This window comes from Malus sylvestris, chromosome 8 (assembly GCF_916048215.2).
Source record: "Malus sylvestris chromosome 8, drMalSylv7.2, whole genome shotgun sequence".
In the NCBI taxonomy this organism is placed as follows: Eukaryota; Viridiplantae; Streptophyta; class Magnoliopsida; order Rosales; family Rosaceae; genus Malus; species Malus sylvestris.
In genome coordinates, this window is record NC_062267.1 from 11,417,833 (window position 1) to 11,439,441 (window position 21,609).

Genomic DNA, 21,609 nt, shown 5'->3' on the forward strand with positions numbered 1-21,609 from the left:
CGATTCTAACCCCCACAATTTATATAAAGAAAACTACTAGCATAATAAGTGATATGTTTACTGAAAACTTTAGCATGCCAAAAAATCTCAAAAGACATATCGCGGAAATCAAAATATCAAACATCTCACAGATCGTCTCGTAAGTGATGTATGCTGCCAGTAAGATCACTGAATAAATATAACTCCCGGCCCTATGCCAGCACCGTGGTTTTTGCGCTTGTAGCCAGAGATTTCCAACTCCTGACCCAATGCCTGCTCCGTGTCCCTCAGCCCATAACTAGGGATTATTTCTCCCGGCCTAACTGCCAACACCAGATCCTCGCCCCAGTCGACATAGTGTCCACTAGGTACGCACAAATAGTTACGCCTCTCAAATATAACCACTTCATAGTATAAAGTCATCCATCGTCTATACTATAAATAGGGGTTTTGAAATCATGTTCTAGCATCCTATCATCATCCATCAGATAGTCTACCAGTTCATGGTTTTTATAGAAAATACGATATATTAAAATATAGCTCAATATAGGCTAATAATTAATTCCTCACAAAAAACAAGACGATAAACAACATATTCCATAAACATGCTTAACATAAAATCAGTTCATAAACTCGTAAGGCATGCTATTCATTTATGCAATTAAACTATGAAATCATATAATTTTAGAAGGGGTCTATTCACAGATACTCCGTAGCAGCAGAGTTGTGCGGAAAAAGGATTTAAGGAAATCCCCACTAGCAACGTCACCTAAGCACAAAAATGTACAATTTATCAAACTATGCCCAAACGATAGAATTCCAGGAAATGGACGCCAAAAACGGATTCAGAACATCGAAGTTGGCCTATGAGAGATTTTGGGTTTTGGGTCCTAAGGTTTTTGGTTAAAAAGGGTTAGGGTGAAAATGGGTGGTTTGGGCTTAAGCCCAAACCCACACACACACACACATGGCACAACACACACACACACATGGCACAACACACACACACACATGGCACAACACACACACACACACACACACACACACACACACACACACACACACACACACACACACACATACACACACACACACACACACACGTGCACCACACACACTCACACACGCTTACACACACACACACACTCACACGGACACACACACATCGTGCACACACATCACACGCACACACCCACACACTCGGCCTGTAGGCCTAATAATAAAAAAGGATGGGTTTAAGACCCTAGTTAAAATGAGGTGGCCCAAAGCCCTAGTGTAACTTGGGTTTCTAAAAAGAAAGTAACTAAAATTAAAGGAAATGTGCGGGCCAAGGTATTGGACTGGTCTAAAACGGGTTAAAGCCCGTTGGTGTTCTAAACGGCTTGAAGGCCTGCTTGGTGATCGGGGAAGAACACCAGAAAGTTAGATCGGGATTTGTCCTGATTCCGATTTGGACCTAAAACTAAGTAAAAATAGGAAGTTAAAACATAAAAATGATGCTGAGAGAGAAGGGAAGCAAGATTTTACTATAAATAGACTCAATTGGGGTTGAGATTGGCCGAGTTTGGTCCCAGAGCTCGCCAGATTTTCATGTCGGGTTCTGGAAGAACAAAATTATATGCATGCCAGGTTTAAAATAGAAAATCACACTCCAACTTTATCTCAGGTTAACCATAACCAACACCAAACAAAGGAGACAATCTAAATATACCTGAGATAGCATATTTCGAGAGAGCTCAAGCTCTCGGGCCCACTGGTCACTGCACTCGCAGTGCACCGATGGTGCATGTAAGACCATCATCAGGTTCCCTGAGTCTCAATGATCTTGAAAATGTTGGTTTGGAGTTTGATTTGCGAAGAAATTTGGGTGGAAGTGAGGGTTCTCTCTCTCTCGATGTTATAGAGAGAGTGAGTTCGAGAGTTTCAGGAAATGGGAAGGAAGGTCATGAGGTGGGAGAAGAGGGAAGAAAAGGATGGAGAGTTAGGGTGCTGCTGATGTGAATTTAAACTAACCTAATAAATAGATTAATTCAAACCAAATTTACTCGCAAGTGCACGAATCAGTTGTAGTGGAAATATGTAAATACGAGATCGAATCCACCGGAGTTGATTCAACAATTTAATCCTATAACTATTACTTAACAAATTGAATTAAAGATTGGGTTGTATCGAAGATTAATTAAAATTAACAATGATTAAACAGAAATATGATTGAGAACATATGTAAGAAAACACTAAGGCTTTGATTCCACCACTAATTGTCATACCCTAATATCCAATTGTCAACTCATGAATTATCAAATTAATGAAAACAACTTTCGTGCATATGTTTGTGGTCAGGTACACATGCCAATAATTTCCCAAATAGTTGTGAATTTTACCGTGGTCAGGCTTAAACTCAACTATTCCTACAGTCTCTATATCCATGGTCCGATATACACAAACATGTAGAAATCCAATTAAGCAAAGTGAGAAACAAATTAACCACTTATCAACTTGGTCATATCAAACAAATAGCTAATTTTCTAGGAAGCCACACAAACCAATATTCGTCTACGGTCGGATCAAAATATAAGTTCATGATTCTCATTCACAAAGCATCGATAGAATCCAATTCATGGTCAGAAATACATTCATATGCAAATAATTTCAATATCAAAATCCTAGGCTATGGTCAAGCACAAAGAACCCAATATCAAAATTGCAATTCCACTAGTGAATGAAAACTAATCATCAATCTGAAATTCAAAAATTGAACAATCAAATAACTAGAGTAATCATAATTAGGGCTTCTTCTTAGCCTTAGCTAAGAGTTTAGAACCCCATGAATGAAGGATTCATCGTAGTCCTATGGAAAATATGCATAAAATAAAACTTGAAAAAAAAACCGAATTGTTACTGATCTCTCTGTTTCACCCCAGAAGCCAAGGAGTCTCAGTCCCCTGTTCCACTGCTTATCCTCCTTTTTATCCCTGCCTCCCTAATCCAAGTTTCCTAAAAAATAGGAATTCAAATCAAATTGAGATTATTTTCTCCAAAATATCTCCCCCGCCTATTGGTCTTTAACCTAAGAATAAAACAATATTTAATTAAATGGATGAAGCCAATGTAATTAGGAAGACTAAAACATATAGGATGTATTATGACCATGTTAAATTCCACTTTTATCAATAAACCTCATAATCTGTGTAAATTACAAAACTAAAGTAATTTACTCCAAATAATCAGAATCAAGCACTAATAAATATAAATATAAGGGTAACAATTGTAATAAATACGTGTCTATCAGCTGCCAAGTGGCAACTAGGGAATGGAGGAGAAAGCAAAAATAAAAATATTTGATTTCAATAAAATTTTGGGAATTTATAAAATTACATATAAATTTGGGGGTGGGGTTTAACAATGCATGTAGGTGCGATACTGCATCTTTACTAATAAATCAGCATCAAATGAGATGTCCTATCTAATATAATAAGCTAAGTACAACAAAGTGCAAAGTTGAACTCAATTATGGAACTTCGGATTCCATAACCTCTTCAAGAGTCTCATTTGCATATAACGTATGGAATATCATAGGTATACTCAAAAGGTAACACCTTCGGGGTGTAGTTCAATTGGTAGACCAAAGTATCGTCAGAACAATACTTGAACTTCAAGTCAAGGCATAAACGAGTTTTCCCAAGATCCTTCATCTCAAATTTCGTCTTCAAGTCTGAGGCAGTTTTCTCAAGCTCTTCCAGAGTCTTAGTAGATTCATGTCATATGACATAAACTGTAACTCTAGCAATTCAGAATAAGACTTCATAGTTTAACACGTAAGGGCATAATTTATATCCCTAATTGATCAAATAATCACTTAGACATGTATACCACATCCGCCGGATTGCTTCAATCCGTAAGTGAACACCTCAACCGAGTTGAGAGGGTGTTCCATGGTTTGGAATTATTTGAACCAGTCCATGTAATTCTTTGGGAACTTACATGTAGATCTCCGTATCAATATCCCATATGGAGAAACACTAACCATATTTCATAATGTTGCAATCAATCACAGAGCATTTAAGAGAAACCTTGCGCCATAAGGCGTGCATCATATCGTACTATTTTATTCATCTCATTACGTTTCCTTTCCCACTTGTAACACAACAGGATTACCTTGGGTAGTGTAGGAACTACGAGTCCAAACACACTTTGGTAAGGAATTTAACTTGGATTGTAATTTTGGTTGTCCAATCAATTATACGTTGTCACTAATCAACGGAACACGGTTCGATATTGTCGCTTTTTATTTATGTCAGTAGCTACCGTATAAGTGAAAATATCATCGATGATAATCTCATTCCAATTTCATTATCTCATCCAAACTAGTATATTGGACCAAGAACTTCAAGTATCAAGAGTAATCCAGATTAATCTCATGAGATGGAAATGATTTGAGATAGCGATCGAGTATGGATTCATTTGGTGACGTGACCTTCGTCTTTTAGGGAAGTGAATCCTATGAAATGAGTGATCTATCGTGCTTCAAGCCGAGACAGATTGATTGGCTATCCGTCAGTGTACCAGACCGTCCAACAGAGGTGGTCAAACCGTCATTTAGGGGCGGCACATCCTTCGAGGATGTTAACTCGACGTCCGTTAGTACGTTTATCCTTGCAGGCATGTTTGCAGTTGGTATATGATCTCGTCACTTTAGCTAGATCAGAGGAATACGTCTAAAGCAACATTCTGAAAGCTAGAATACATCGCACTTACTTAACACATTTGTGCGATACGGGATCGAGATGAGACATAATGGGCAACGTGCACACAAATTTGCGCCGTTCTATATGATTTTTGATGTTCTTATCTCCCCCTAACGGTGGGAAGACTGTCTTATTGAAGTGACAATCCGCAAATGAGTAATAAAGAGATCGATTGCAAGGGCTCTAAGGGAGCTAATGTGAAAGAGAATTGTAATCGACAAAGATTCACATCCTTATCTGAGGACCCATATTGGTACGTTGCAGCGACGCAACTTGGCACATGGAATGCACACCCAGATGCATAAGTATGAAATGTCAAGTTCATACCCAGTAACCAACTGTAACGCCGAATAGGTTGGGTGGTAATAGACCTCAAGGCAGACTAACATATCTGCGTACAAGATTGTATAGCCCTAGGTAGAAACCGAAAGCTTGGTGCATTCACCAAGGTTTGCGTGATCATTTATATTGCACTTTATAATCACTCTGCGAGGCTGTTTTGGAGCGAACATGGGAATTTGATGTTTAATTATAAACCCAAAAGATGTGCAAACTTATCGAAAACCTTCGATATAAACTCTTTGACATTATCCAATCTTCTAGACTTTATAGGATTATTGGGATGGTGAACCCTTATAATCGACCAAGAGGTTTAACAGCAATGGGTATGTACAAACATGTGACCAATTTGTCGATTCGTCAACCAAAACCATAAATATTTATATGGTCCGCATGTTGGTTGGATTAGTCCACATTTATTCCCTTTAATCCACTGTGAAAAAAAGGTTGTTTCATATCTTTGCTAGGGATAATATAGAAATTAAATTTCCCAAATGAGTAGTCTTGGCAAAGTGTGCTTGTAAGCACATGATCCTTACTTCGGGGTAAAAATATGCGACATGGCATCATTGTTCGACCAAAGTGTCCCAAACGGTCATGCCAAAGCAAGTAAACTGCTCAATCACTAGGCTCTAGGCTGGCCACATGTGGCGTGTTCCCAGTTGGGAGGCAACCCATTGGCCCCAAAGTAAAGCTTCAGGCTCATTTTTGGAGGTGGTGCAAAGATATTCACTCTATTTTTCATCAGTGGTTTCATTCATAATTATTGTCATCTCGAATATCCTTAAGACTCAATGACTTTCTTCTGGAACGGGGAGAATATAAGGTTTCTGAAATAGTAATTTAGTACCATTCATACAACGTAGACTATGCCAATGCTCTTAATCAGGTTAGATAAACCTGAAGTCGCTGTTAGAGATGTAATTTAGGTAAAAAGTTAGTGTGCATAATATCGCATTCATCCAGACAACTAGCTTTCCTACATTCGTACCTAATCACGCGTTTAATTGAATTTGGTCACATTTATTAAGAAACATGATTCAATTAACTCGTATTCGAGGACAATATCAATAAGATTATCCATAACAAAAAAACAAACACCAAACTTGAATCCAAGAACATGGAAAAATGTTCACAAAATAAATGGCTTACTAAGAGGATTTGGCCAACAAGGCCATTCATGTCAAAAGTCTGCTCTTCCAACCGTGTTCAGTGGAGCAAAATTAGTCTCACATATTGACTCCTAGAATGGTACTCCTTAACAACATTGGTAGGGGCACAAACAGGTGCATAATCAATAATCTATTCCATTGAGACAAAGGTAGATTCTACAAGGTTGAGGTTCGGGAATATTATCCCTTATTTGAAGTTTTAGGCCTTAGGTGCCAAGGATCATGCTCAAGCATGATGCCACACCTTGCTTGGCCTTGATTCTACTATACATTGTAAAAAACAAACTCGAATTTGGATTGTGAGAGAGACAAACCCAAACTTAGGTTCGGTAAGATCCGGCCGAAGCTGGAGGGGTTTGTTTAATAGGCCTATGCCAAAACAGAGCAATATCGTTTAGTGTACTTCTGCCAAAGCAGATCAGGCCCTTCGATGCATCCCTATCAAAGCAGGGCACCACCATTCAGTAGACTCCAGCCGAAGCTGAGTTTATACCGTTCTCTCATATCTGTGGTAGTAATTAGATCCTAGAATTTGGTAAACTTTCGCTCTCTACACTGCTGCTCCAGGAGCGAGTTATAAGCATGGAAGGATGATAAAAGTATTCTCTAGTCAAATTCGATTGGATTTATTAAACTTCAAAGTTGTACTCATTCATAGACGTAATCATGGTGTACTTCAGGCAATATCGTTCATAATTAAACGGGTCGTAGAAGCAAGCCAAAGAGCCATGGAATCCTTATTCATAAGGTATTTCCAGTGGTAATGCTTGAGGTATAAGTCTTCGAGTGAAGATCATGGCGAAGACTTATTCAGCTTTTCCATGTCATTGTTTGCTTCAATGGTTACTTAGCTTCTTGATAGGCAAGTGGAGATTCGGGTCTTGTACCCACATAAAGTAGTTTCGGTCAAGAAACGTCCAAATTAGTGAAATCAAACTTGTTACGGTACGACAATCCACTGAACGGAGGGAACAAGATTGTGATTGGTGTTATAGAAAATAAAATATCTATAAGCATCAAAGTTAGAACATTCGGGTTTTAAGACATGGTTTACATGAAAAAATAGGTTTTTCATGGGTGTATTATTTTATGAAAACTTCGGGTTTCAAAGGCACTAAATTAAAAAATATAGGTTTGAGTTTAGTTATGAACTTCTGGTTCATAAAAAGGAGGTACCTGTAAGAACATAGAATACAGCATACAACTAGGTGTAGTGGATTTAGGTTGCTTTAGGAACTCAAGTGTGAGTGCTTCGGAACTACGAAAGGGAGTCAACAGTTTAAAGAAAAGAAATAAAATATTGAATCGTTAATGTTCAAAAGTGGGCTTCAAGCCAATAATTTTAGATGTCTTGTCAAATTAGTGGACTGCTAGTCACTTTAATTAATTCAATAGATCATACCATACAAGGTCAATCGTAGAAGCAAAATAAAAAATTGTCTAGGCCCATATGTGATTTAATGTGGGCAAGCCACATAAAAAATAAGCCTAAGAAACTGTGTTGAGGACCTTGACAAAACAAAGCCCATATTGGGCTTGGGTAGGTCACACGAGCAGCCCAAGTGTACTATGCAAGCTGCAGGCTGTAATGAGATAAGCTGATGGAACAAAAAGGCATCCCAGTAACAACTAGGTGCAGGCCTTAAAAAAAGGCCCAAATTGGGCTCGGGATGGTTGCATTGGGCATTCCAATAACCTGCAAAGCAATCTACATGCTTGTTGCGATGTCACGGGCCGAGAGGAACAACCCAGCAGCAAATGAGAAAATAAAACCAAGGCCGGATTGATGCGGGCTACTGCATGGAGAGGAGCAGCGATTGTGACGAGTCACATGGATCTAAGGATGCAGCTACAGGCTGTAGAGATAAAAGGAAGGCAGGCCGAGTATGGGCTGAAGGCAGAAGCCCAGCAAAGTTGGCTTCTTATGAGGCTGGCACGAATTGATGTTGCAGGCCCAATCGTGAAGAACCTAGATGTTTGGCTTGGTTTGTCATACGTGCAGCAAGCCTATATATTTTTTCTTTTTTTTTCTTCTTATTTCTAGGGTTTGCAAAAGCCCAAACTTGCTTTTATTTTCTTTCAATTCTTTGACTCACAAATTTCACATAGCGTTTTATAATTACGTAATGCATGAACGTGTGTGTGTATATATATATTGATAATTATATGAAAACATATGCAATATATATAAAGGAAGGAAAATATAAATATAGGTGGTTCATGCATCGTGAGAATGTTTTCATGCTTCGTGGTCGTTTCAAATATCTTAATTTATTTTAAAAGAACCTGATTGGCAGAAAATAAAAGAGCCTTTGAATTTGTAGAAAATCCTTCCCTGAAAGCTAAAATTGCATCTCTAATGCATTGTATTACGTTCAACAAAGAAAAATTAAATTGAATTAATAGCATGTAAATCAATTAAATAAAATAATAACTTAATCATAAAAAGAATGATTAAAACGTACCCTAATTGAAGAATAAAAGCTCTTTAACGCAACGTCAAGAGCGTGCTGATAACGTGTTATAGGCCTAATTTATTAAATCATATAAATTACAGATAGAGGGGGTGTGTCATAGTAGAGGGAAATAGTGAGATGCATAATTGTAAGGTGTGTATTATCTTACCCCATTGTGTCTTTATTTATAATGGTAGGAAAAATCAAATCCTTACCCTAATATGATTACAACTCTAATAAGATAATATCTAGCCTAAGAGATATGACAGAATCTAATAGGATTACATATTACATTCATAATCTAATAGGATTACATATTTTTCGTTTTAGAAAAGAAAACTTAGTTTTCAACAAAAAAACATATTTATATATTCTACCTTTCGACAAAACAAAAATGTTTTTTTTTTTTTTGAGAAAATATTTATATTTTCTTTAAACGGAGGTAAGAAAATAAGGTGAATTTCGTGGCGGCCCTGTCTGCGAGCGAAGGATACGGAAGTTTAACTTGGCGGCCCAGTTCGTTACCCGACTTTATTCTCGGGTTCGAGTCGAGTAATTTTAAACCGCTTTCGACAAATCCCTAATTTTTTTGATTCCGGGTTAGTCCGACCCAATCAGAGCTTCTTCTTCTTCTCTCTCTCTCTCCTGTGAGGAATGGGTTACAGCGACGATGCAGAAGAGCTTTTGAAGCGGAGACCGAGGAAGATGGCGTATCTCGGAAACCCATCTCGCAGGGTCAGTTATTCCGTTTTCAACTCTCCATTTAACTTTACTGCAATTTGTTACTTTTGCTGAGAAATTGATTGGATTTTTCGATTTCTTACTTCATATTTTATATGAATTTCTTCACCATTTCTGTTAAATAATGCAGCAATTTGAATCGCAGAGGACGTTCCTATACCCTAATGGGAGAAATGGTAACAGTTATTATCTCTTTTAATTTTTTTTGCAGTGTGTTATTTTTAAATTTCAATTTTTTTTTAGTTAATTGTGTTAGATCAACACCGGCACTGGAAAATCAATCTCACCGGTAGCTAGGTAGTATGGAAATGGCGAGAGGACAAAGAGAAAGGGAGCAAAGGAATATTCTATTAATTTCCAAATCTGCCTGTTACAATCAACTCGGGAGCATGTATATCCCACATGCTGCATAATCCCCAATACAAGAATGCCACCTGGACACTACTATTAGTAATTTCTAAAACCTCTAATAACTCTTGACTCGTTACAATTGAACCCCCCATGCTTAACTCCTTACAATTACCCTTAACTACCTTACAATTTAACCCTTACTGTTATTAGCTAAAACCTCTTTGTGATTAAGGCAATCACAACCAGTTCATAACAATACCTTCCCCTTATAAAACCTTGTCCTCAAGGTTTGCTCAGAGTTGAAATGTAGGGTATTTAGCCTTGAACTCATCAAAATCTTCCCAAGTAGCCTCTGATTCCTCTTGATCCTGCCACTTCACTAACAACTGGACCCCTGCAACATTGCCTTTCTTATAAATTCTTCTTGCCAACACTGCTACTGGTGTGTTTCCTGCTAACCCATCTTCGACCACCTGAGGTAAGACATTCTGAGGCATCACATTACTCCCTAATTGTTTCATCAAATGACTTACGTGGAACACAGGGTGGATTTTCGTGTTAGATGGCAGATTCAGTTTATAGGCTACCTTACCAATCTTCTCACAAATCTCATAAGGCCCATAGTACCTTGGTTCAAATTGCCTTTCAGTTCTGTTTTTATCATGTTGCACCTTCATGCAATTCTGCGCCATCTCCAGGTTGTTTTTTAAGATAGATAAGACCTTATCCCTTTCCAAGAGGCTTTGTTCAACTGTTTCCACCCTTGCAGTACCAAATTCATAGGGTAGAATTTGGGGTGGTGGGTAGCCGTAGACTAACTCAAAGGGTGTGAACTTGGCTGATGAACGGTAAGAAGTGTTGAAGCACCATTCAAGCCACGGAAGCCATTGAACCCATCTCCTTGGTTGTCCTCCAACAAAACATCTCAAATAGGTTTCAAGGCACCTGTTCATCACTTCCGTTTGCCCATCACTTTGGGGATGGTAGCCCGAGCTCATACACAGTTTTGACCCCTGTAGTTTGAACAATTCCCTCCAAAAAGCACTTACAAAGATGGGATCTCTATCACTGACCACTGAACTTGGTACACCATGTAGTTTGAGGACATTATCAACAAAGGCCTGTGCTACTGTGATTGCAGTGTAAGGATGAGCCATAGCTATGAAATGAGCACTCTTGGATAATCTGTCAACTACCACTAATATCACCGATTTACCCTTGCATAGAGGTAACCCCACTATGAAATCCATGCTGATGTCTGTCCAAATTCTTTGAGGAATTGGCAAAGGTTGCGGCAATCCTGGTGGGGCAATGGTCTCCACTTTGTTTTGTTGGCACACTTGACAATTTGCTACATAGTTCTGAATATCTTTCTTCATTCCTTGCCAATAGAAGCTCCTCTTGACCCTGTAGTATGTTTTTAGGACCCCTTGATGACCAGCAGATGGAGTACAGTGGTGCTCTTCTAGGATCTTTCTTCTCCACTCAGAGTGAGGGCTTAACACCACCCTCTTCTTGTAAAGCAACAAACCATTATTGACAGTGTACTGTCCCAAAGTAGATCCTCCTGTGCCATTCATTGCAAATTCAACCACTTCTTTTTTCTTTGCTGCAATCCACTCATCTCGTTCAGTACTTCTTCTTAAGTCATCTATCCAACCATTGTAAGGGTAAGAAATGGCATTGCATTCCCCCATGAATCGAGGAATAAGTTCATGTAATTGAGTCACTCCATGTAATCGAGACAATGAATCTGCAGCTGCATTTTGGGATCCACTTTTGAATTGGATTTCATAATCATACCCCAGTAACTTGGAAACCCATTTCTGTTGAAATGCAGTGTTAGCTCTTTGATGCAGGAAGTATTTAAGACTGCTATGATCAGTCTTGATTATGAAATGCCTTCCTTGCAAATAATTCTGCCATTTCTTCACTGCAGAAACCACGACAATCAACTCTCTCTCATAAGTGGAGAGTCCTTGATTCCTTGGACCAAGTGATTGGCTGGAAAAAGCAATAGGCCGTCCACCTTGTTGCAATACAACTCCAATACCACAACCAGAAGCATCACATTCCACTTCAAATGGTTTCGAAAAATCTGGTAAAGCCAAAACTTGTGGAGAAATCATGGCGACCTTAAGCTTGTCAAAGGCTTGCTGAGTTTCTGCAGTCCAATGGAACCCATCCTTCTTTGTCAACCGATATAAAGGCTGGCAAATTTTGCCATAGCCCGGGACAAACTTCCTATAGTAACCTGTTAAACCCAAGAAGCCCCTCAAGTCCTTGACAATTTGTGGTGCAGGCCAGTTTTGTATAACTTGGATTTTTCCAGGGTCAGGTGCCACTCCTTCTCAAGATACAACATGTCCCAAATACTCCACCCTATTTTGTCCAAATGAACATTTGGATTTCTTGAGAAAGAGTTGATTGGCCTGGAAAAGCTCAAACACCGTTTTCAAGTGGGCTAAATGAGCCTCCCAGGTCTTACTATAAATGAGGATGTCATCAAAGAAGACTAACACAAATTTCCTCAAATGAGGCTTAAACACATCGTTCATCAAACTTTGAAATGTAGCAGGAGCATGTGTAAGCCCAAAAGGCATGACTAGGAACTCATAGTGGCCCTCATGAGTCCTAAATGCAGTTTTTTCAATGTCTCCAGGTTGCATTAATATCTGGTGATATCCAGAGTGCAAGTCCAACTTAGAGAAATAGAGGGATCCATGCAATTCATCCAACATATCATCAATAAGGGGTATGGGGTACTTATCCTTAATAGTGAGGGCATTAAGCTCCCTATAGTCAATGCACATTCGCCAAATGCCATCCTTCTTCTTCACTAATAGCACAGGAAAAGAGAATGGACTATGGCTTTGCCTTATGAAACCGGCCTCGAGTAGCTCTTGAACTGCCTTTTCGATTTCGGTTTTTTGCAATGGTCCATAGTGGTATGGTCGAATGCTTGGTGGTTTTGCTCCTTGCAGGAGGGGAATGTGATGATCATGGTTTCGTTGTGGAGGTAGCTTAGTAGGCACAGCAAAAATAGCCTCGAAGTCATGCAATAGATGCTGCAATTCCTACAACTGGATTGAACTCCAAGTCACAGGATTCTAACCTCTCCTTTTCCATGGAGTACAAGAACAACCCCAAATGAGAGTTAGTTAACTCTTTTTCAAGCTAATGGAATGAGACTTCGTGAATGCCTGAGGCACTGGAGGAATTGGAATGATGGGACAACTTATAAGTATGGTGGTTTTTGGTGAACTCCATAGTAAGGAGCTGGAAATCCCATAACACAAGACTTGGAAAGCCACTGCACCCCTAAAACCACATCACACCCACCCAGTGGCAGGGAATACAAATCTGTAGAACAATGATACCCAGCTAAAGTCAACTCCATAGCCTTGCAACACCCAGAACTTGTAACCTTCCCCCCATCTGCGATCATGACTTCAAAAGACCTGGTGGTGTGTGCTTGCCATCCACAATGTTTTAATAGTTTGTAATCAACAAAAGTTGTGAGAACTACCCGAATCGAGTAAGATCTTCACGATGTGGCCATTAACTTGACCAAGCACCTTCATAGTTTGAGCTATAGGACCTCCATTTGTGCCATAAAAAGCACATTCACTGAGCTCCATGTTTTGAAATTCAGGTTGATCCTCCCTTATATCGTCTTCTGAAACTTCGGAATCTGACATTTCCATCATGAGCAGTTGCTTAAGGCCGCACTTATGCCCATGGACCCACTTGTCATTGCAGAACCAACATTCACCACGTTCCCTCTTCCGTTGAATCTCAGCAGGAGTCAATTTCTTAATAGCAAGGTTGCTAGTTTTAGGCATAGTATGGGAAAAAGGGGTGAGGGTGGTAGATGAGGGTTTAGAAGATGGAAAAGGCCGAGGTGGAGGTAATTTCAACTCAGTGAGTTTTGAATCAAGTTGCACTGCAATGGCAATAGCCTCATGCACATTTGCAGGTTTCAACAATTTAACATCGTAGCGCAGTTCCTTTTTTAACCCCCCGAGAAAGCAACTACGTAATAAAAGAGGACTAATCTCCGATTATCGAGTAGCCAAACGGTGAAATTCGGCGATGTAATCACGAAAGTACCTGTGTGTCGAAGTTTGAAGAGAGCCTCGGCACTGTCATCAAATTCAGAGGGTCCAAACTCACGACAAAGAGCTTGGGTAAACTCCGGCCAAGTGGGTGTGGTGTTGGTACAGTCCATCCAGCGAAACCAGTGAAGAAGCTCCCCCTCAAAATGGAAGGAAGCAGTGTGAACACGGTGAGCGTCCGGGATCCCGTAGAAGGCAAAAAACTGCTCCGCTTTGTAGATCCAAGCAATGAGATCGTCGCCTTCAGTGAAACAGGGAAATTCGAGCCGTTGTTGCCAAGGCGGTCGGGGAGGCTGGTTGCCAGGACTGCGAGGTGACTGAAGTTGTGCCAGATCTGGATGAGCAAGGAAATCGGAAGGGGGTGGGTGAGAGGACCCTTCACCCTCCCGACGACTGGGCAATTCATGATGGAGCTCACGACGGAACTGCTCAAAATATGCTGGAAGACGTGCGTCAAGCCGAGAGGAGAATTGATCATCCAGAGCGGATTTCACCGCCTCACGAATGAGGGATGGAAATTCAGCTTCGAAAGCGGCAAATCGAGCCTCCATGGTGTTGGAACGAGTGTTTGGTTTAGGACGGGGCATACACGGAAAAGAAAATCCAGGATCGAAGGGTGATACCAATGTTAGATCAACACCGGCACTGGAAAATCAATCTCACCGGTAGCTAGGTAGTATGGAAATGGCGAGAGGACAAAGAGAAAGGGAGCAAAGGAATATTCTATTAATTTCCAAATCTGCCTGTTACAATCAACTATCCCACATGCTGCATGATCCCCAATACAAGAATGCCACCTGGACACTACTATTTGTAATTTCTAAAACCTCTAATAACTCTTGGCTCGTTACAATTGAACCCCCCATGCTTAACTCCTTACAATTACCCTTAACTACCTTACAATTTAACCCTTACTGTTATTAGCTAAAACCTCTTTGTGATTAAGGCAATCACAACCAGTTCATAACAAATTGAAGTGTTTTTTTTTTGTGATTGGCACAGTAAAATTGTTGTTACTTATTAGTGCTTTGGTGTTTTGTATGTTTTTGTCACAAAGTTCATACTTTTGTGGTGTTTTGTAACAGAGTTATATGCAAGACGAAGATATTTCGTTAGACGCCATACGAGCTTGATGTAAGCAACATTTTTCGTATTCATATTTATTTGTCCTTGTTCTTTTATACAAATGTTCACAAGAATTGTTGCTTGTTGTGAAACCATCGAAGCTTTTCTTGTGCTTGACAGGGACAAATGTTCTCAAAAGGCATAGCGAGTTAGCAGAGCGTCTTTCTAGGTAAAGTATTCGTGGAGCAATTGTTAAGTCTTTATTCACCATGTTTTTGGTTATTTTGAGATCATAGTATAATTTTATGGAACTGTTCTCGCTTTCAAATATTATGGAGTGCTTGTATTTTGAGAAATAATTTTGAGTGACTTCAAATACAAGGCCTTTTTGGCGACGCTCCTTTAGGCTCAATGATACATGGTTTTTGTAAACTTTGTTTCCTTTGTTTTCCTTCTCTCTCTCATACCTGCTTTCCTAGAGCTTCACTTACTAAATCGTATTTGGAGAGTATGTGTGCAACGAAATAGGAAAAAGGAATATCATCAAAGAGTGGAAGAAGGAAGTAACAAATCTACTTAGAATTCTTATTGTATGTCTATGTTTATAAATGCAGGCATTTTAGATGCTTTGGCCTCACCCAAATGGAGTTCAGTTGTCCCTTGATTATCTAAAAAATGTGCGTAGCATTGTTTCTTCATATCTTTCCATTTTGAGTGTATTTGATTGTGATTCATATGTCAGTGAATTTCCGAATAACCTTCCGAAAAAGACTAACAAGTTTTCTGAATAACCTGATGGTGTCCTATGCCTTTTGTGAATTTGGGACAATGAGATACTTGTGGATTCTGGAATTGGTAATTCAATTTTGTGTTCTTGAAATATCCAGAAGAATTTGTCTAGTATAATAAAATGGTAGGTATGAATATGATGAATGATACGTGATTTTAAGCACCCATTTGGGCCATTTCAAACTTGAATAAAAAATTTCAGCCTTCTGGATATTATAAAAAACCCGCATTATGGTTGTAGGGCTTCTTGTGATTAAATGTTAAAGATGTCTTAACTGACTTTGTAGTAAAGGGGTTGTCTAATCTTTTTACAAATAGGTTTAGTACTATTTATCTTGTATGTGTGAGGATATATGTGCATACATATATATGCAGACACATGCATACGTACATACATGCTTACACATTAAATACACCAGTGAAAATAAAATACTCGGCAAGTGCACTTTTCTTTGTTTATTTATTTATGAAAATGTGGATATGCGCCTTAATAAAATATCTAAGCATTTGAAGACGATTTTATGTATGTGCCCGAGTGCCTCCAAAGAAAAAGGAGCCCTTGTTCAGCATTATTCCAGTTAGACTACTGTAATTGTACATTGCAGAGCACCTTTTATTTTCATGTATTTGGCGTGTATATCTTGGTCATGCATTTTCTGCTAATTGTGCTGTTGTGCTTCACACCTTGTATTTCAGTATGTGTTTGGTTTGTGTATCTTGGTCATGCCTGTAAATATGTTGATACATAACAGAAATAGTATCATAATTGTTGATGGACTTGTATATTACTACTACTAATGCCTTTATGATTCTATTGTTTTAACAGGGATGCCAACAAGATAATTTATGAGCGTCTACAGAAGGAATTTGAAGATGCACGGGCTTCACAAACTCAAGGTACCTTTGAAAAAGTGTTGCGTTTAATGCTTCATTTCAATTGTAATTGTAATCAGTAGAATCTAGCTTTGCATCATGTCAAGTTACTTTATCTTTTCCTCACGGGTTTCTAAGGCACATCTGTGGTGTACTGGTGTGATACCTCAAGTCCCTCATCATTTGTGCACTGTGGATCTTTGGTACATACATGTCTAAGGAACCCAACCACTATCGGGTTGTGGTATTTTATGTTAACCAAAAGCCTGTCATGGCTAACTGTGTGAATGTGATTGAACCTTCTCTTGATGAGGATACCGGTGACTAAAGGGGAAGACTGTCATGTCCCCAGTCCCACAAGGGACAAATTAGTTTGCTGTCTTGATGGCTCACCTGTGTTGGAACTACTGTATTGCTCAAAGTTATGGTTCTAATGGATAACTTAAGCTTAATTTATAATTAACTGATGTGATATTAAGCTAGAATTAAACAATATAACTCATCGAATATTCTGAATGTTTTTTTTCCAAGTTTTCCTATTCATTAAGGAGTTGTGTTAGGGACGAAGCCAGGATTTAATTTCGGGTAGGGCTACAACTCAAAAGAATTAATTTTTTATTTCCAGCAGCATTTAAACCAAAAAATTAAATCTATAGAGCAACTCCAATAAATTACACTTGACAACAATTCAGTTTTAATCAATGTTTTAAAATGCAGGTGAAAAGCAATGCTTTTAATGTTTTCGAAGGTGAGGCGCAAGTCTTGACCCGTCGAAGCGTAACCCTTTTGAGTAAAAAAGGTCGTACCCAGTGCACAAGGCTCCCGCTTTATGCATGGTCTGGGAAAGGTGAATGTCGGCTAGCCTTACCCCCATTTATGGAGAGGCTGCTCCCAAGTCTCGAACCCGAGACCTACCGCTTATGGGCGAAGGCACTTGCCAAGCGTAACCCTTTTGAGTATTGAGTAAAAATAAATATATACAGAAGAATGAAAATGAACTACTTATTGTCAACCAAGCATATTAATCAACCCCCAAACTCTTCTTCCTTTACACTTTCTTGTTTTTTTATATTATGATAACTGAGAAAAGATGAGAGAGCTTGTGTCTATTGGGTTGTTTTGGGACGTGGTCTTCTATTTTGCATTTATATGATGAATGGTTGGCTGGATTTCTTAAAATTAAAACGATGTTACGCTGGTGTAGACTTCTCATACATTGGTTGAAAGCACAATTAATTAGTAAGGTGGGCTATTGCATGATTTTCGGCTTGGCTTCCTACAACTAACTTGTGCTACAGCCCAAGGGGGCCTTCACATGGGTCCATCCCTGAGTTGTGTATTGTTTGGGTTAACTTATGAGAAGACTTTGGTTTATCTTCTGGTTTGATTAAGAATTGAAATATATCTTTTGTAGAGAATTATTTGGAAGGTGAACGATGGACTACTGGCTACAATAAGAGAGCGGGTATGGTTCCTTTCAATACTAAAGTGATTGAGATTTACTGTGGGTTTAAACTTTTGATGTTAGAATTTGCCTTTATTTCAATCACTCAAATTACCCCAAGAATTACGTATAAAATCGGAAATAAGGTAATTTGAGAAGTTTGTTTCAATCAGTAACAGGAGGATCCTCCCTATGCCAGCAAAGTAGTTTTTCTGGTCAAAGAATAACTCTGCATTGTTGTCCACTCATTCCTGATAATTTAATAATTTCTTGTAGATACAACAACAACAACAACAAAGCCTTTTCTCACTAAGTAGGGTCGGCTATATGAATCCTAGAAAGCCATTGCGCTCGGTTCTGTGTTATGTCCTCCGTTAGATCCAAGTACTCTTAAGTCTTTTCTTAGGGTCTCTTCCAAAGTTTTCCTAGGTCTTCCTTTACCTCTTCGGTCCTGAACCTCTGTCCCGTAGTCACATCTTTGAACCGGAGCGTCAATAGGCTTTCTTTGCACATGATTAATAATTTCTTGTAGATGCAGTTTCTAATTAAGAGTGAACATAAATACAAACATTGATGCCAGGATTCAAGATTATTTGGTTATAGATGTAGCATATACATATGGTAATCTTGATTTCATAAACTTATTGAGTATTGTTTTGGTGAGAAGTTTCCTGAATATTGGTTTAATCTGTGGGCAGGTGACTTCTTGTTTGGAAGGGGCAAGAATTGGCAAACTTTATGAGATATCTTATGCTGGTATGCTGTGAAGTAATTGATTTTCAATTAGTTAGTATCTTATGTGTCTTGTGTGGTATCATGTCATTTGACTCATTTTTCTATCTAAAAAAAGGTCATGTTCTATCTGACATCACTGTCTGCCGTGTGAAATATTCCATAAGCAAACTGAAGGTTAATAGTTGATAATTCTATTTGTTCAAGATTGGTGTAACAGTTGGATCAGCCTCCAATATGTAACACATTGAACAATATAGGTTACAGAAAAATACTTTTTGGGGGAATAAATATGTGCTATAAGGCTGTAACACGTTCAATCACTTTGGCCTTTAGCGGTGGGGATTCTGACTTATCTGTATCTGCAATGACGCAGGAGAAACTTGTGACTTATACCATTGTGTACTTGAGAGTAAGTCATTTCTTGAGAAGATGACAGTTCTTGAACACACCATTCCGTACTTTTTGCCAATACGAGAAGTGGAAAATGGTCTTCTTTCCTCCAATGCTATGGTATGATTGGGTTCGTGCATTGGCCTTGCTGACTCAATATTGTAGTACCTGTTCAGATTATTTATCCTTGATGTGCTTTCAGAAACTTATAGATTACATTGGTGAGATTTTACAGGCTTATGTGGACAGAAGGGAACAAGTATGCTGCTGGCTTATGTAAACAAAAATGAGTTTGTATTTACTAAAATATGGTTGGGTTAAATGCCTTTTTACCAAATGTTGAAGAGCTAACTATATGCTGGATGAGATGTGCAAATTAGAGACGCGGGATTGGGGATGGGTGGGTACTGTAGCTTTGTTCCATTATAGCTATTTGTTTAGGGAACTTTAACGAAAAGCACCCGGTACTGTTCACTTTAACGAAAAACCACATTTTTACACTAAAAAGTCAATCTTGATACTATTTACTTTACCCTTTATTTTGTCCTTATCATTAAAACTCAAAGTTTTCAAGCCATTTTCATTAGTTTTCCTATTTGTTTAATTGGTTACAACTTCACTGATTGTCGTGTAGGTTAGGCTTGCCAAGGAGTTATATGGGAATCAGATCAAAGAAATTCATTTTACCCTTCCCTACAGCTTAATTGTCTTTTCCAAACTTGATTTTGATTTGTTGGTGCTTTTGTTCCCCTGCATAGACTCTGTTTTTGGATATTTATGTATCAGTGGAATAATATTTTGATGTGCCAAACATCTTCGTAACTATATGTCAGCGTATTCATATTCCTTGCCCGTCCCTTTTAGAGTTCTTGTATGAGTTTGTGTGGTTTAGTGTCATATTGGTAGCAGGCATGATTATATATCCTCAAAAGTAAATGTGTTTCCATCATCCTGAAGAACGTTATTTTCCTTTTGCAGTAAGGTTGTTGTGAAGCTTAAATATGCAGAGCTTGTTTCCGTGCATCCATATCATGTCAGTGTGGTAGCATGGCCAGTGTGTCAACCCAGAAAAAGCAGTCCAAATATATCATCCATGAACAAAAAGGAAAACGGAACATTGGAAGGTCCAACTACCCTCTTCTATGCAGAGAATACCTTGCGAACTATGAGCTAACCGAAAGGTATTCTTTCTGGTTCGTGACCTTTTTACTTGCTTACTGCTGCCAGTATAAGTGATATTTAAAACCTCGATGAACTTCCCTCAACACTACGACCAGATGATACTCGGCAAATTCTGATTAATTTTTTGGTCTAGGATTACGTTTGAGATATAACAAAACCAAACCGTTGCAACTTTAATGCTAATTTACCTCTGTTCTCCCCACAATATCCTCGCCATCTCACCACCTGTCTGATTCTCATGAACTACTGAACAGGGCCGGTCCTAGGGCCCTCGGCGAAAATTTAAATGATATACCATTTATAGAAATGATATGATTTTTCAAAAGTTTTCAAGTGAAGCATCGTATAGTTTGAGCAATCTCCTCTTCATTTCATTTTTCGTTTTCTTTCTTTTCAGATTTGTAGACTTATTTCTGAAGAAACTTCATTTAATTTCTATACTAGACCCAAAAGCAATACTAGTAAAGAGAGCAACAAAACTTCGACAAAGAAATAATTTAACTAATTAATAGGGGTTTGGAAAAAAAAAGAAAAAGAAAAAGAAACTAATTATATTTAATAGGTAAAGTCTAAAGTGAAAGCCTGAAATTTTAAAACTTATTTTCAACTTGAAACTTCCACAAAATCCGGCTACAATGCTTATAAACTCAATCAATTATAGTAATTTCCACAGTGCAATCATTAATACAATGAATAAGTTAAGTGATGAACTCAATTATTGCTCCACTACTGAAATTAGGTTACAAAATGTTAGAGTATATACACACGTGTAACAATTGTATTGGAGGACTTTAGAGTTAGTTATATGTGTGATGTATTTATAAGTCATGTGGGTTACAGTTGGAGAGTAATGAAAAACAGAAAATTTCCCTCCTCTTTCTCTTTCTAAGTTTGTTCTCTCTCTTCGATACTTTTCCTTTCCATTGTTTTCTCTGTATCACATATATTAGGTTGTTATCATGGTATCATCGCCGACAATGGCTAACGCCGTCGTCTGACGATCTTGGTGACCGGTGCTTCCGCTTTCCTTTGGTGATCGGTGGAGTTCTGTTGTTTGATCGTCGTCGGAGTTCTCTGGTTGTAGATCGGTGTTGTCGTCGGAGTTCTCCGGTTGCAACTCGTTGGTTTCTCAAACCCTAAATTTTTTGGGGATTTCTGAGTACCGTGGTCGCTCGTCGTGGTGATTGCAGGTATTTGTCTCGTTCTACGCTCTATTGCTTCTTCGTGTTC

At 38.7% G+C, this 21,609-nt stretch overlaps 1 protein-coding gene and 1 pseudogene across 1 annotated transcript; one reads left to right on the plus strand and one right to left on the minus strand.

The window, feature by feature from the left end:
• Positions 1 to 2,926: 2,926 nt before the first annotated feature.
• Positions 2,927 to 14,641, minus strand: LOC126632732 (uncharacterized). Its single transcript, XM_050303203.1, has 2 exons — positions 13,897 to 14,641; positions 2,927 to 2,973 (listed from the first exon to the last, which is right to left on the minus strand). Exons 1-2 carry the CDS (start codon positions 14,486 to 14,488, stop codon positions 2,960 to 2,962), a joined length of 606 nt encoding a protein of 201 aa, XP_050159160.1. The 5' UTR covers positions 14,489 to 14,641; the 3' UTR covers positions 2,927 to 2,959.
• On the plus strand, positions 9,121 to 20,737 carry LOC126632733 (uncharacterized; annotated as a pseudogene).
• The last annotated feature ends 872 nt before the right edge of the window (positions 20,738 to 21,609 follow it).

Coding starts and splice junctions, on each gene's coding strand:
- LOC126632732 (XM_050303203.1), bottom strand. CDS start 14,488: ATGCCCCGTCCTAAACCAAACACTCGTTCCAACACCATGGAGGCTCGA.